Genomic DNA, 17,162 nt, shown 5'->3' on the forward strand with positions numbered 1-17,162 from the left:
TGAGAAGTGGATTTAATTTTAAAATTTTAATATCTTCACTTAGCACAATACTTGGCTTATAGTAGGAACACAGTCTGCTAAATGAAGTACACATTTCCAAATGAGTGATGTAGTGGTGCAACCAGTTTTATAAGAACATATTGTCCCCTTGCCATTAATGGGGGTTGTTAATCTTACTGATTTTTCAAAGTTTTCCTCATTTAAGATGCAGAATTGCATACATATCAAATATACTTACATACATACTTTCAAAGTAATTGTTTTCATGTGGAAGATTTTTAAAGTACCTTCTTATGTATTTTTTCTGATTTTTCTAAATTTTCTATAATAAGAAGCCTGCCCTTCATAAGGAAGGAAAAAATGATTTGGTTTAAAACAAATGCTTAGTGGTACAAATGGTATATTGTTAGTATAGAAATTTAAAATGGTCACTATCTTCTCTGATTTTAAAACTTAGAAAGCTATTCCTCTTTTAGAAGTCAGGTAGTTTATTTTTCTCTAAATTAGTATGGAGAAATCTTTTTCTTGATTTGGCATTTTTAAAAACATGGGTTTTTGGAGTTACATAATACAGTATGTCTAAGTATGTAGTATTGTTTTTCAGTCACTAAGTTGTGTCTGACTCTTTGAGACTCCATGGACTGCAGCACAGGCTTCCCTGTTCTTCACTATCTCCTGGAGTTTGCTCAAATTCATGTCCACTGAGTCGTTGATACCATCTAACCATTTCATCCTCTGCTCCCCTCTTCTCCTTTTGCCTTCAATCTTTCCCAGCATCAGGGTCTTTTCCAGTGAGTTGACTCTTCACATCAGGTAGCCAGAGTATTGGAGCTTTAGCCTCAGCATCAGTCCTTCCAGTGAATATTCAGGACTGATTCCTTTAGGATTGACTGGTCCAGGCAGTCCAAGGGACTCTCAAGTCTTCTCTAGCACCATAATTCAAAAGCATCAATTCTTGGGTGCTCAGCCTTCTTTATGGTTGAACTCTCACATCTATACATCACTTCTGGAAAAACCATAGCTTAGATTATGCTGACCTTTGTTGGTAAAGTGCTGTTTTTGGTTTTTAATACACTGTCTAGATTTGTCGTAGGTTTCCTTCTAAGGAGTTAATGCACCAATAATGTATTTAGTATGTCTTTTCCTTCCCTGATCATGACAACTAATTTTAAATCTAGAGATTCATACTTTCTAAAAATATTTTTTAATATTAAAAATTATTGTAGAAGTTTTCTACATATACTAAATACATAAAATACATAAAACTAGAATTAATAGTATAATGAGTCCTTTACATCATATTCTTTAGTTTAAGAAATCTAATGCTTTTAAAATACTTTGCTGTTGGGTTGTAGCAAAATATTTTTATTAGTTGAAATGATTTTCTAATATTGCCCAGGATCCTTGATTATTATCATAGGAATTTATGAGTATATACACTTATGATAATCATACTTATGCAAATATCATATATATACAAATATGTACATAGTGTGTAAAATCGCTATAAAATATACTTGTATAAAGTATGTAATCTTCCTTTTTATCGTATAAGAAAAATATTTAGAGATTTTGAATAAGAATTGGTACAAATCAATCTTATTTTATCAAAGATTATTGATTAACGGAAGGATAATACTGATATGTTTGTGGTACATATCACCACAATAGAAACTTGTAAATATTTAGAACATTTTTTAGTAGATTTTCCAACAATACTAATACAGATAATTTCAAATCATCACTAAAAAGACTTTTAGTTTATTGTTGTAAAATAGCTTTCTATAAAGTTAATGAGCTCGTAAAGTCAAAGACTACTTTGTTATTTCCCTTAGTGCTTGATAGAAAATAGGCTGATAGTAAATCTAGATTGAAAGAATAATATTTTTTCTTTTTTTTCATATAGGTACTCTTAATCTTATAATTCCATGGAAAAACCTTTATACCCAACCAGTTGAAGCTGTATTGGAAGGCGTTTATTTACTCATAGTGCCTTCTTCTAGTAAGTCAAATTTTAAACATTGTCATTTCAATTACTCCTTTTTTTAATGTGAAAAAATCTTTATATTTGATAATTTGTTCAAATAATTTTGGTGAATTTTTTGAGCTTTTTAAATATTTAAATGTGTTATTTTGGTAATATAAAGTAAATTGGTTTTTACCCTCAATTTTTGTGAACTTTGAATTAGTGATTATTTTCCAGGATATTTTTTGGAATGAGTATATTTAAATTTAAGGTAATTAAGAGTCTTCCTTTTTTATACTTTCTGCAGGAATAAAATATGATCCTATAAAAGAAGAAAAACAACTCTTTGAAGCAAAGCAACAGGAATTGAAAAGAATAGAAGAAGCAAAACGAAAAGTAGCTGATCAAGGTAAAGATAACAATAAGAATGGTAATAAGAAAAGCAGAAAAGAGCTAAATATTTATTACATTACTATATTATTTTCTTCTGGAAGCACTGAGATTACTTTAAAAATATGATAGTTTTATTACAAGAATTTTAATGTGGTTTCTATGTTTTATCATGTTTATAGAAATTTTACCTTATAGAAATTTACCTTAGTGCAAATAATATTCCAAACTTATAAGGATGAGGTTAGTTTTTTAGTAGTTAATTTCATGAGGTTTTTTTTTTTAACCTTTCTAGTCTTCTCTTCCTTATTCCACTTTTATCAGTTCTTCACCTTTTGGAGATACTTAGTTTCTTGATATATTTCCAAATCTGTTTACCCTCTGGCGTCACATACATTCCTGTTCAGCTTAGACCAAAATGGTCCATTACTTTAGTCCCCTTCTTTTGTTAGTATTAGAGATGTCCTGCAGAAATCTAACCCCTTTCCACTTACTGCTGTTGATGATAATGGAGTAATGGTAGGAGTTCTTTATATAACCATCAACATCTACACTCCTGTACTCTGACTCTTAACTTTTCCTTCTAGTGAAGCTTTCTCTTTGACATGTAAATATGCCATAGCCTCTCTTATCTTTTAAGCATCAAGTCATGTTCCTATGGTTAGCTTATGCTCCTCCATCCTTTGATGCTAAGCATCTTAGAAGAGTTGTGTGTGTACTGCTCAAAATGTCCTTGCCATTAACTTACTTTTTAAATAAAAAGAAAGCAATAATAAACGATTTACTGGTTGGCAAACAAGTAAAAAAAAGGCATTAAAAAAAGGAGATTTACCACAATTCCTGGCAATACTTCTTATGTTTTCATCTCTATTGTCTTTCATCCATACCCTCATCCTCTTTTTTTAAAAAAATTTTTTATTGTAGTGTTCATATAAAATTTGCCTTCTTAATGACTTTTAAGTAGTTCAGTGGTATTAAATACATTTATTGTATTGCATCCACTATCATCATCTCTCCCCATATCTCTTTTCATCTTGTAAAATTGAAACTTTACACTCGATAGACAATAACACACCCATTCTTTCCCCCTTTACCCCCAGACCCGGGAAAAACTGCAATTTTGCTTTTTGTCTGTTTGGTTTTGACTGTTCTGAGTAATCATGCAAGTGGAATCATATAGTATTTGTATTTTCTTCAGTGGTTTATTTCCCCATGTAAAGTATTATGTCTTCATAATGTCGGACAGGACTGAGTGACTTTACTTTCACTTTATGTCTTCAAGGTTTATCCATGTTGTAGCATTTGTCACAGTTTTCTTTTTAAGGCTGAATAAGATTCCATTGTGTATCTGTGTGTAAAAATTAGTATTTTAGCATCTTTTTGTCTGCTTATTGACCATTTGCTTATCATGGGAAGTCAGATCCCTAGTTTTGATTAGCAGTTGGATGTGGGTCTTAACATTTATTACATAGACCTTTTACTTAGTATGTCCATTTTGGCATGATGGATTTCCTTGTACCCTCACATACATAGTCTCAGAGTCTGGAGCCTGTCAGTTTTATTGTCTCCAGAATAAACATTTGCTTCTTATGGAGTGGGAAAAAGGATAATTGCTTGATCCTGTGGATTGGAAGAGGAAGGATACCTAGAAATCTAACTACTCAATATACAGACTTTAAGCCAATCCTTATATGATCACCTTCTTCTTCCACCTCTTTGCCATTTATATTTTCAGAGGATTCCAGTTACTGAATCTTCCCAGGGTTCTTTTTTTAGCTCATATTGTATTTTATTGGCATCTCAATTTATGGGCATTTGAGATCAAATTTCTTGTTCTGTCATGTTGTCTAAGCCCATCTGCTTTCCAGCTTCTGAATTTTTTAAGCTTTCTCTTATTCTTCTACACTCTTTTCTTTTTGTCTTGGAGATTTATCCATTTTTCCCCTTTTGCCTTCATGGGGTTTTACTGAGGAAGAGAAAAATAGATGCAAACTCATGTTTAATCAGAAGTGCCTCCTAGTTATACTTAAATCTAAAATATAAATGGCCATGCTTAAGATTCATCCATTATACCTGTTATCAGATAGAATTTTGAACTCTTCAACAAAATACTTTGTTGCTCTTATGACTTGAATCTTGTCTACCTTTCCAGCCTTTTACTGACCCCATCCCTTTCATATCTTTTCTGTTCTTTGTTCCAGCCATACTGGCCTATTTGTAGTTTACTGAATGTACCAACTACTCTGTGATCATATCTTACTTCCTGCATTATTCAATATACTTTTGAGAGTTGTCAGCGTTAGGAAGATAGTTCAGGCTGTAAGGTATGAATGAGATTCTCTGCAGCAACAGTATAAAATGAGAAGAGAAACATTTCTAGAACTAAGCCCTAAAGAAAGCCAACATTTAAGGATTGTGTAGAGGAGGAAAACAGCAAAAAAAAAAAAAAGACCAAGAAAGAGTGGTTAGGTAAGTATTATAGTAGGAAATTTGGAGGTTACATTTCGATGGGAAAAGAGTGGTTTGGAAAGTGAAGAATATGTCAGATCCTGCTGATTTATCAGGTATATTGAGGATTAAGAAATAATCATTTTATTTATGACATGGAGGTCCTTGGTTACCTTAGAAATTGCTATTTCGATTTAGTGATGATTGCAGAGAGGAAGCTTTGGTTTCTTCATAGTTGTAAAGTGGTTTGCTAAGAGTAAAAAGAGCAGTGAAAGAATTGTTGGACTTTTGAAGAGTACCAAGAGGAATTTTAAGATGGTTACTCTGGAGTGTGAACAAGTTGATTGGAGAAATGTAGTAAGGTTGTTGGTTAGTTGAAGTTGGTAATGACTAACTTAAAGTAATTGCAGTCTGTTTTGTGGTAATTTTCTTCTCCCCTACTCACCTGGCAAGGCATACACGTTTATATAAAAAGTAGAGTTTGGATTTGTGTCGGCTTGGAACTTTATTGACAGAAGAAAAAGGAGAAAAAAGAAAGCAGAAGAGTTTAAAATGTTGGTGAAATAATGTATTAAGGAATCTGAGCTGGGTAAGGAAGTCCGAAAGAAACTAGTTGATAGGGAAATAAAAATTTAGCATTTAATTGAATAACTAAATTTATAGAGCAGAGGATTTTATTAGGTAGTGGTGGGATTCAACATTTAAAATAAAAAACTCTCATCTTCAAAGAGTTTTTTTCTACTTCTGTTTATTAATTCTAAAGTCCTGTTCAGTATGTTCGTTCACTCATGCTTCCCTTTGATGCAAGTATGAGAATACCTTCATCAGCTTTTCTTTCTCTGAGACTTTCTGGGTCAGCTGAATTAGGAAGTAGTCGGAGAAGGCAATGGCACCCCACTCCGGTGTTCTTGCCTGGAGAATCCCAGGGACGGAGGAGCCTGGTAGGCTGCAGTCCATGGGGTCGCTAAGAGTTGGACACGACTGAAGTGACTTAGCAGCAGCAGGTCATTAGAGGAAAAGATAAATAATAAGTGTATACAGGTGAAATAGGACTAGAAAAAGATCGCTTTCATTGGCATTTTTAAGTGGGGGCAAAAGTGTTAGTAATTAGTGGTTATCAGCATGTTAAAAAAAATTAGGAACCTCGATTTTTTATTCTTTCTATTTTCCTAGAAAGTATTGAAGAAGATTGTTTAATCTCATTTTGAAAAATGAAACAAATGAACATCTTTCATTTTTGCTTAAAAGGGGAGAGGGAGAGAATCTTATATCTTCCTATTTTGTGTTTATTAGAGAAGGAGCATATTCAGCTGTTTTATACTTCTATCCACAGACACCTTATGATGATAGTACAAATTTTAAGGGAGATTCTTTCTTTGCTACTGTTTCTGACTCTTCTAATATGATCCTGTTATAATTCTTACCTAATAATCTTACTGTTTTTCATGTCCTTATGTACTCAGGTATACCTACAGAAATTATAAAATTTGATGCCAATAAATTCTACATGATAAGCATTAGTTTGGACAAGAAAGTAGGTTTTGAAAACTGTGTGCATTTAGTCACCCAGGAAAGTCTTTTGATATGTAAGATACTTGGAAAGGAGACTTAGTAGTCTAATTACAGATTTCTTTCTTTAAGAAGGTAGCATTTCTATTATTTCAATACAGATACTCATAGAATGTTTTTTTCATTCATATTAAAAATGAATATTTGCAATTGTAGAAAAACAGCTTGTGGAGAAACAGGACACTTTCACAGAAAAATTAATTACCCAGATCATAAAAAATCTTCAAGTGAAAATTTCCAACATCCATATTCGCTATGAAGATGATGTAAGTATTTTAATAGGTAATAACTTTTTATATTTATTTTGCTGTTTATTGACACCTGCTCTATAGTGGTCAACATATGAGATGCTGGCAAGTGGAGGGATATAGAGCTGAACATGACATGATCTTTATTTTTTATAATTAGTTGTAATTTGCAGTCCTCAGTGCCTTGATTACACTTTTCTAAAATGTTCAAGCATCAGATAATGAAGGAAAATTTCTTTCTTATTATCACCTTTGGTAGATTTAGCAGTTACATGTTTTTAAAATACTTTATACTGTGTTTACTTCCTGGAAAAAGCAATGGTTTAGGAATCATTCATTAGACTTAACTAATTGTTTGATTTCAAATAGATCATATATTGTATCTCAAACACATCATTGTTGGCTTCTCACAGCTCTGTTGTGAGGGTCAATCTCATTTTTAATAAACTTCTTTTTTGTAGATTGAAAAAGTATTTTTTTGTTCAGTTGCTAAGTCATGTCTCTTTGTGATCCCATGGACTGCGGCAACATTATATTGATATATTATTATTGTACCACACTAATACATTGGTACTTTATATGTAGTTAGGAAAAATGTAGAAATAAAAATTATTCCAGAAACTAGGAAAATGTTTATGAATGTTTGAAATAGCTTACTTACCAGAAAGTGAACTTTTTCTACAATATAAATTTTGTCCATCTACTAAAAATCTGAGTAAAATTTACTCTCCTTCCTCTTTAGGTCACAAATCGAGAAAACCCTCTGTCATTTGGTATTTCCCTTCAGAATCTCAGCATGCAGGTATTTGGTTTAAAAAAATTTTTAACCATATTTAGTTTTGTAGTATAGTTAATTAAATTACTAATAACTACTTAATGTATGCCAGCATCAGGAGTAGGTATCTATATAGAATTCATACAGAAAGTACATAGATTGGATTGAAACTGGGGGTAGGTAGTTTCATATTTAAAAAATGGTTGATAATCAAATTTAGTTTCATATGTGAGAGACTATTTGCCAATTATGATATTTCATACTTATTTTACTTTAAAAAATCCGTTCTGAATTTTAAATGCATAAGTACAAAATAAAAGTAATGTTCATTTCAAAATCTTTGATTAGTTGTGGAAAGTATACAGAATCAAATCATTTCATCATCACTATTACTAGTAATTGTGGCATACTTTCTTCCTGTTTAGTTTTTTAATTAAGAAACTTTAAAACTGTAGGAGAACATAAGAATTATGAGACACTTGCTTGTACCCAGAATGGATGATAGTTAAGTTTGTCATTTAGTTTAAATTTTAAATACTTTTAAAGAATAAGCTGTTATGAATAAAGTTTAAATTCCTTTTGTATTCTGCTCCACTCTTCTCTCCCACCCAAGAGGTAAACATCTTACATTTTTAAACTTTACACTGTATATCCATTAAAAATGTGTAGTATTTGGTAGATTTTTAAAAGTTCATGTAAATGTTACATGATTCTTCTCTGAGTTTCCTTTTTTGCTACACATTGTGACGTGTTTATTGCCACATGTAGTTTAATTGATTCAGTTCAGCTGCTGTATAGTATTTCATTATATGCTTTTGTTTTTTATGTTCATTCAGTTTTTGTGTATGGTTTTTAAAATTTGGATCTACCTCAAACAGGAAAAGAGAAAAGTCAAGTGAAAAGTTACTCAATAAAGTTGGGTGAGGTAAACTGTCAAATGCTATTGTAACAGTGAAAAATAAGGTTGGAAAATTAGCCATTGGATTTGGCATTGTGAAGGTGATTGGCAACAGTGTCAGCAGTGGTTTTCACCACTGGTTTTGGAAGTATTTGGAAACTTGTCCCCCACCCGAGCCATACTCAATTGCAAACTCAGGCTGAGACCCAGCTGTTTTGTTTAAAAATCCCTCCAGGTCATCCTAATTGCATGATAAAATTTGAGCACCACTGTTCAGTCCATTTAGTTCTCTAGAAAAAATGAAAACCATCTTATAAATATAAGCATTTGATAGCAATTTATTTCCCTCAGTGACTTTTCATTGCTTTTAAAGTCTATAATTTTGTCAAAATAGTTTATAATCCCTGTGTAATCTGACCCTAGGTAGGACACCTGATTTTACCTCTTTTCTATGTTTTGAATATGTTCTTGGGCCGTATTGGGCTACTTCAGTTCTTTGAACATACCATACATTCAGATATCTTCCTACCATGAATCATATTCCCTACTAAATTTAGAATTGATAACTTCCATTAATGTGTCACTTAGTAGGTTATGTATCACTTTCACCATCACATACCTGAAATTGAGGCTCCTACTGTGGAGTCTTTAGTTACGGACTTTATTCTCCCAGAGTACTGCGTATTTAACCTCCATAATGGCACTTAACCAGTTTGTAGTTTGCTTTCTAGTTTGTTTTTCACCAGGCAATGGGATTCTTGAATACAGAATATTCAGTTAATATTCTTTGACTAAATGTTATGTTTTCAAGGACATTTTAATGGTAGATTGGTCTAGGGCAGGATAGATTCTGTTTATCACTCTGCCATTTCACATGCAAGTGACAGTTTTTACTGCTTCTTTTTTTCCTTTTCAGACAACTGATCAATACTGGATTCCATGTTTACATGATGAAACTGAGAAATTATTTCGTAAGGTAAAATAAACAATGTTTATTTTTGACAAAACAAAAAATACTATGTTTTGTCAGTCAATGGGCTTGACAAAAGATACTTTTAAGACAAGTGATAATACATAGATAAGGATTTTTATGAATTGTATTGACTTAAGTGTTATATGACCAATTATTTGAGACTTCTGAAAAAGCATATGCTAAAGAATCTTCATTGAAAATGAGGCTTATAATAAATTTGATTTATTTTCAGTTAATCCGATTGGATAACCTTTTTGCCTATTGGAATGTGAAGACTCAATTGTTTTATCTTAGTAATTATGATGAATCAGTGGTAAGTAAATTTTTTTGATACGTGCATATATATCTTTGGTATCATATTTTGCATAGTTTTATTCTTTGTCATTTATCTAACATACTGTAGATAATATGTTAGTCAGTGGTCCTTTTTTTCCTAGGCAAAAATCCATTAAAATTTCCAGCAGTAGGTGAATATATGTGTTTGTACATAGACATATATAAACATACCTTTTTGGTATAACTGATATGAAACATTTGTTAGTTATGTCTGCAACATAATGTTTTGATATTTGTATATATTGCAAAATGATCAACACAATAAGTCTAGTTAATCCATCACCATATGTAATTATACAGTTGTTTTTCTTGTGATAAGAACTTGCAAGATTTACTCATAACAACTTTTGAATATGCAACACAGTATTATTAATGATAGTCACCATGCTGTATAATTACATCTCCATGAGTTAATAAATACTTATTTTATAACTGAAAGTTTGGACTTCTTGACTCCCTTTGTCAATTTTTTTCCCTTCCTATCAGTACCTCCCTCCCCACTTCCCTGCAACCATCGATCTGTTCTCTATGTTATTTTTTCTTCTAAATTCCACATAAAAGCAAGATACGTTTGTTTTTCTGTCTTGAAGCTATTTCACTTAGTGTAATGCCTCAAGGTCCATTTGTGTTGTCCCAATGGCAAGATTTCACTTTCTTTTATGGCTGAGTGATATTCCACAGTGTGTGTGTGTGTGTGTGTGTATAAAACATTTTCTTCATTCACTCTTGATGGATATTTATGTTGTTTCCATATCTTGGTTATTATGAATAATGCTGCAGTGAACATGGAGTGCAGATATGCTTTCAAGTTGGATGTTTATTTTCTTCTCAGAAGTGGAGCTGTCGGGTTATATGATAGTTCCGTTTTTTAATTGTTTGAGGTCCTTCCATATTGTCCATAGGGTCTGCACCAATTTGCATCCCACCAACAGAGCAGAAGGGTTTTCTTTTCTCCACATTTTCACCAACATTTATAATTTTTTTGGTTTTTGATAATAGCTATTCTAACAAGCATAAGGTGGTATTTCATTGTGTTTTGGTTTACATTTCTCTAATGATTAGGGATGATGAGCATCTTTCCATGTATCTGTTAGCCATCTGTATTTCTATTTTGAAATTTTTAATTGGGTTGTTTGAGTTTTTTTGCTTTTGAGTTATATGGGTTCATTATATATTTCAGATATTAGCTCCTTATCAGATATAATATTTTCATATATTTTCTTTCATTCATAGGTTTCCTTTTCGTGTATTTGATAGTTTTCTTTGCTGTGCAAAAGCTATTAATTTGATGTAGTCAGTTTGATTATTTTTGCTTTTGTTGCTTTTGCTGTCAAATCTAAAAACTCATTGCTAAAACTGATGTCAGGGAGCTTACCACCTATTTTCTTCTGGAGTTTTTATGGTTTCAGGCCTTATGTTCAAGTCTTTAATCCATTTTGAGTTATTTTCATTTATCGTGTAAGGTAGTCAGATTTCATTCTCAAATAGCTGTCAAGTTTTCTCAAAACCACTTATTGAAGAGAGTGTCCTTTTCCCATTGTATGTTCTTGACTCCTTGGTCATAAGTTGTAACTGACTCTGTATGTTGTTGTTCAGTTGCTAAGTTGTGTCTGACTCTTTGCAACCCCATGTGCTGCAGCATGTCAGGCTTTCCTGTCCTTCACTATATCCCAGACTTTGCTCAAACTCATGTCTGTTGAATTGGTGATGCCATCCAACCATCTTATCCTCTCTTACTCACTCCTCCTCCTGCCCTCAATCTTTCCCAGCATCAGGATCTTTTCTAATGAGTCAACGCGTCACATCAGGTGACCAAAGTATTGGAGCTTCAACTTCAGCCATCAGTCTTTCCAATGAATATTCAGGGTTGATTTCCTTTAGGATTGACTGGTTTGATCTCCTTGCTGTCCAAGGGATGCTCAGGAGTCTTTTCCCCACAGTTAGAAACCATCAATTCTTTAGCTTTCAGCCTTCCTTATGGTCCACCTCTCACAACTGTACATTGTGTACAACTGGGAAAACCATAGCTTTGACTATATGGACCTTTGTTGGCAAAGTGAGGTCTCTGCTTTTTAATATGCTGTCTCGGTTTGTCATGACTTTTCTTCCAAGGAGCAAGCGTCTTTTAATTTCATGGCTGCAGTCACTTTCTGCAGTGATTTTTGGACCATATATGCATGGGTTTATTTCTGAGTTGTCTGTTCTGGTCTGTTGATCTGTGTGTCTGTTTGTGTGACAGATACTAATACTGTTAGCTTTGTAATATAGTTAGATATCAGGGAAGATGACAACTCCAGCTTTGTTCTTTCTCAGGATTGCTTTGGCTATTTGGGTTCTTTTGTGGTTCCATATGAATTTTAATATTGTTTTTTCTGTGAGAAATGCTGTTGGTATTTTGATGGAGATTGCAACATATCTGCAGATTGCTTTGGGTAATATGAATCTTTAACAGTATTACTTATTCTAATTCATGAGCATGAAATATCTTTCCATTAGTTAGTGTCCTTTTTATTTTTGTTCCTCAGTGCCTTATCGTTTTCAGGGTACAAGCCTTTTACCTCCATGGTGAAGTGTATTCTTACATTTTAATGCAATTGTAAATGGAGTTGTTATTTTTTCTTTCTGATAGTTTGTTATTAGTGTACAGAAATACCACAGATTTCTGTATATTGATTTTTGTATCCTGCAACTTTAATTCATTTATTATTAGTTTTAGCAGTTTTTGGTGGAGACTTCAGGGTTTTCCATATATTATTATGTCATTTGCAAATAGTGAAAGTTTACTTCTTCCTTTCCAACTTGTATGCTTTATTTATTTTTCTTACCTAATTTCTCTGGCTAGGACTTCTAATACTGTGTCGAATAAAAGTGGTAAAAATGAGCATCTTTGTCTTGTTCCTGATCTTAGAAGAGAAGCCTTCAGCTTTTCACCCTTGAGTATGATGATAGTTGTGGGTTGTCATCTCTGACCTTCATTATATTGAGATATGTTACTTTTGTACCCACTTTGTTTTGTCTTAAAGAGATGTTGAATTTTATGAAATTTTGTGTATGTGCTTGTATGCAAATATATATAAATACATTCCTATCTTAATAATTTCTAGAGCCTTCTTACATAATAGTAGTTTGATGAAATAGTATTTAGTCACTTTAATATTTTCTTAGCTATACTCTCCTAAGTTTGAGTTATTTTTTAAAATTGCTTTTAAACATTTTTGCATATACTAGTATTAGCATGAATATAAGTAATATCAATTTGACTTTTAATAGAGCAGCCTGAGGAATGGCATTGTTGATGAAAATATTGTTCCAGAAGGTTATGATTTTGGTAAGTAAATTTCATAAGATAAATGTACAATTAAAGTAATCAGTATAAATTTGAAATGAATATTGTTGATGTCACTGTGGTATTTCATGTTGATTTTCTCATAAAATTAAATGTATTTCTAATATATACACAAAAGCAAAATACTTTGCTGTATCGTGTGTTGATGATTCTCAAATATATCAGTTTAATTTTGACTTATTTCTCCTTTACCCTACTGTCATTTCTGGCTGTTTCATTCAGAGTCTGATGAAGAGACAGGAAGCACATAGTAATTTGAGAACGGAAAGTATTTATGAAGAATTACTAAATATAAGAGGGTATTAGAGTAACAAGGGATTGGCTAACAAAGCGTAAAGAGAACACTAAGGAATGCAAGAATAGTATGGGATTGGCCAAAATGTTTGTTTAAATTTTTCTGTAGCATCTAACGGAAAGATCTGAGTGAACTTTTTGGCCATCCCAATAGCTAGAAGAAACAGCCTTTACCCTGGGAGTTAGGTGGAGTGCCCAAAGAAGTGCGTCTGTCTCCTTCAACACTGAGATCTAGAACTTGTTGGAGAGGGGATTGCTGTGGGTCACTGACTGGCAGGGAAGTCCCCGATGCCCTATTGGTAAAACTTGTAAATTACCCTGAAGGAACTTTTGGGAAATTGACCCACTAGGAAGTCTTGTGGAGAGTTGTCTCCAGAAGGTACTCTACTCTAAAACCTCCTGAGCAATGTATTAAGAGAATTTGCTGGCTCTTGGGTGGTGCTGTGTGCTGCAGGAGTCTAGTGCTGAAGATATCTGTTGTGCTGCAGGACCTGGACACTGGAGAAGCCATTTTCTTTAAGAGCTGTGTATTGGAACCATGGCACAGCAAGAGTCTGCTGAATGAGCACAGTAGTACCACAAAGCATAACTCCTTCCCCCCTGCAGTATCTTTCCCATGTCCTCTCAGTTCATTTTAGTTGCTCAGTCATGTCCGACTCTTTGCGACCCCATGAACTGCAGCACGCCAGGCCCCCCTCTCCATCATCAACTCTCAGAGTTCACCCAAGCTCGTGTCCATCGAGTTGGTGATGCCATCCAGCTATCTCATCCTCTGTCGTCCCCTTCTCCTCCTGCCCCCAATCCCTCCCAGCATAAGGGTCTTTTCTAGTGAGTCAACTATTCGCATGAGGTGGCGAAAGTATTAGAGTTTCAGCTTTAGCATCATTCCTTCCAAAGAACACCCAGGACTGGTCTCCTTTAGAATGGACTGGTTGGATCTCCTTGCAGTCCAAGGGACTCTCAAGAGTCTTCTCCAACACCACAGTTCAAAAGCATCAATTCCTCGGCGCTCAGCTTTCTTCACAGTCCAACTCTCACATCCATACATGACCACTGGAAAAACCATAGCCTTGAGTAGATGGACCTTTGTGGCAAAGTAATGTCTCTGCTTTTGAATATGCTATCTAGGTTGGTCATAACTTTCCTTCCAAGGAGTAAGCGTCTTTTGATTTCATGGCTGCAATCACCATCTGCAGTGATTTTGGAGCCCCCCAAAAATAAAGTCTGACACTGTTTCCACTGTTTTCCCACCTATTTGCCATGAAGTGATGGGACCAGATGCCATGATCTTCATTTTCTGAATGTTGAGTTTTAAGCCAACTTTTTCACTCTCCACTTTCACTTTCATCTACCTGTTTTGCCTTTTAGAGTGTGTTCCTGCTTCTTAGGGTTATTTTTTTTTTTTTTTTTGAGGGGGAGTGCAGTTAGCTTGCAAAAAGCAATTGTATTTATTGTACTTGCAAAAAGCAATATGGGTTATAGATAAAGGTAAAAGACTCCTCAAGACTAAGTGATAATTCATCTGATCAAGTTATAGCAGTATGGAAATCGGAAACTGGAAAGGGTATAGAAGAAATGAAAATGAGCATTTTCAGCTTGATTCCTCTAGCACTTTGTGACTTGGAAAAAGAACTCATTATTTTAAAATAATTTTTTAAAATTTGTGTTATTTTTCAGTATTTCGCCCCATATCTGCTAATGCCAAACTTCAGATGAATCGCAGATCGGATTTTGACTTTTCTGCCCCCAAAATAGACCTGGATGTTGAGTTACATGACATAACAATTCAACTTAATAAACCACAGGTGATTTTTTTAAATGAAATTTTAAATTGTAGGTTATAGTTTGATAAAAGCAGAGCTAAGATTTTAAATGTTAAGATTCATAATGGTATATAATAAACATTACCTTAAATAAGTTAGTAATTTAATTTTTATCTTTGACAATTAAACAAAAAATCTTAAAGATTTGATTTTTTCATTCTTCAGTATTTCAGTTTTATGGAACTTCTTGAATCGGTTGATATGATGACGCAAAATGTACCATACAGGAAATTCAAACCTGATGTACCTCTTCGTTACCATGCCAAAGAATGGTAATATGCTTTAAACTTTTAAAATTGAAGTATAATCGCCATAATGGTTAGATATTTGTACATACTGAGAAAGGATCACCACAATAAGTCCTTAACGTCCAGTACCACACATAGATAGCAAAACTATTTTTCTTGTTATAAGAACTTTTAATATCTGCTCTCTTAGCAACTTTCAAATATGCCATACAGTATTATAAGCTGTAGTCAAAATGCTGTACATTATATGCCCAGACTTATTTATCACTGGAAGTTTTTTGGACCCACTTCACCCATTCTACCCATGCCCCACCCACTCCTTTTGTCTCTCACCAGTCTATTCTCTGTATCTATGAGATCATTAAAAAAAAAAAAAACTTTATATAAGTGAATGCTACAGTATTTGTCTTTCTCTCACTTATTTCGCTTAGCATAATGCCCATCATCGTTCATTCATGTTGTAACAAATGCCAGGATTTTATTCCATTTTTATGGGTAAATAACATTTGCATGTGTATGTGTGTGTTTGTATGTGTATACTTTATCCTTTCATCCATCTATGGACAGTTGGTTGTTTCCATATCTTGGCTCCTATAAACAATACTGCAGTGATCATGTGGTTGCGTATATCTTTTTGAGTTAGTGTTTTCATTTTCTTCACATAAATACCCAGAAGTGGAATTGCTCAGTGAAATTTTTTTTAGCACATTATTTATTGCCCAGGGAATTTTTGCAGATACTAATGTCCGTGGCATTAGTATGTCTCCAATTGTATTAAAAAATGACAGCATGAAAGTGAATTTCTTGAATTTTTAAGAATTTTAAGATACTCTCTTTAAAGGCTGATACAAGCTATATTATGATATTTGGCCTGAAACACTTGTAGTGGCTTTTGCTTATTATACTAGTAAAATTGACTTAATTATTGTTAATCCTTTATTATTATAAAGGATTCTTTATAATGAATTTACAACTGGAAATACTAGCATTCTATTCATTTACTGTATTTCTGAAATTACTAAAAAAACATGTCTTTTTCAACTATGTCTTTTTTTAGTTTTCAAACTTTGGTATCAGAACACTGTTATAAATCTGAAAAAATTATGGGAATCTGTAAAGTGCAGCCCCTTTTAAAAATTCTGAAGTAGTCTTATTTTTTTAGTTATTAAGGTCTTAACCTAGGTTTTCAAAGTTGCAGTTACTTTTTTAATTGACTATTTTAATTACTATTCAGGTAGCTAAAGGGCTAGTTGCCAATTAATACTTTAATAGTTTTTTGGTAGAACTGTGTTATAACAAAATTCTGTAATTTTGCTTATTTTCATTTAGGAAAAAGATAAGGCTAAATATGTGTTCTTAATTACTAATAGGGTTGGTAAGAAGCAAGTGCTAGATAATATTTTCACAGTCTCTGTATTATGTATGTTGTTAGAACAGAAGTGATGTCAGTTGTATTTCATACTGTTGGTTTGAGGGTGTTTTTAAGGGGAGAGTTTTTGTTTTTATTTTTTAACTAGGTGGGCTTATGCTATACATGGTATCCTTGAAGTAAACATTCGCCCCCACTTACGAATGTGGTCCTGGAAGCATATTAGAGAACATAGGCAAAAAATGAAGCAATATAAAGAACTGTATAAAAAAAAGCTAACAAGTAAGAAGCCATCTGGTGAACTTCTCAACTCTTTGGAGGTTAGTGTTATAAAAATTTGTTGAATATTTTTTAATACTTAAGTCCTCAGTCTTTAGTGATTAACACTTCCTACTTATTTGTTCTAATTTTGACTGGTCATTCTCTGTCTCTTTTACTTAGACTTTTTCATACTCCTTAACTTCAGTTGGATGATAGAA

The 17,162-nt window shown here is 33.1% G+C and overlaps 1 protein-coding gene across 3 annotated transcripts in view; it reads left to right on the forward strand.

The window, feature by feature from the left end:
- Positions 1-17,162, forward strand: part of VPS13A (vacuolar protein sorting 13 homolog A) — a 276,459-nt gene that overhangs the window by 31,487 nt on the left and 227,810 nt on the right. For all 3 annotated transcript variants that reach the window (XM_027549517.1, XM_027549516.1, XM_027549515.1), the window contains exons 4-13: positions 1,907-2,002; positions 2,274-2,375; positions 6,530-6,639; positions 7,364-7,423; positions 9,211-9,270; positions 9,500-9,580; positions 12,874-12,931; positions 14,921-15,048; positions 15,232-15,338; positions 16,832-17,003. In XM_027549517.1, the coding sequence (XP_027405318.1) occupies positions 1,907-2,002; positions 2,274-2,375; positions 6,530-6,639; positions 7,364-7,423; positions 9,211-9,270; positions 9,500-9,580; positions 12,874-12,931; positions 14,921-15,048; positions 15,232-15,338; positions 16,832-17,003 (974 nt within the window). The remainder of the gene's footprint in view (positions 1-1,906; positions 2,003-2,273; positions 2,376-6,529; positions 6,640-7,363; positions 7,424-9,210; positions 9,271-9,499; positions 9,581-12,873; positions 12,932-14,920; positions 15,049-15,231; positions 15,339-16,831; positions 17,004-17,162) is intronic.

The sequence above is a fragment of the Bos indicus x Bos taurus genome, chromosome 8 (genome assembly GCF_003369695.1).
Source record: "Bos indicus x Bos taurus breed Angus x Brahman F1 hybrid chromosome 8, Bos_hybrid_MaternalHap_v2.0, whole genome shotgun sequence".
Classification (NCBI taxonomy): Eukaryota; Metazoa; Chordata; class Mammalia; order Artiodactyla; family Bovidae; genus Bos; species Bos indicus x Bos taurus.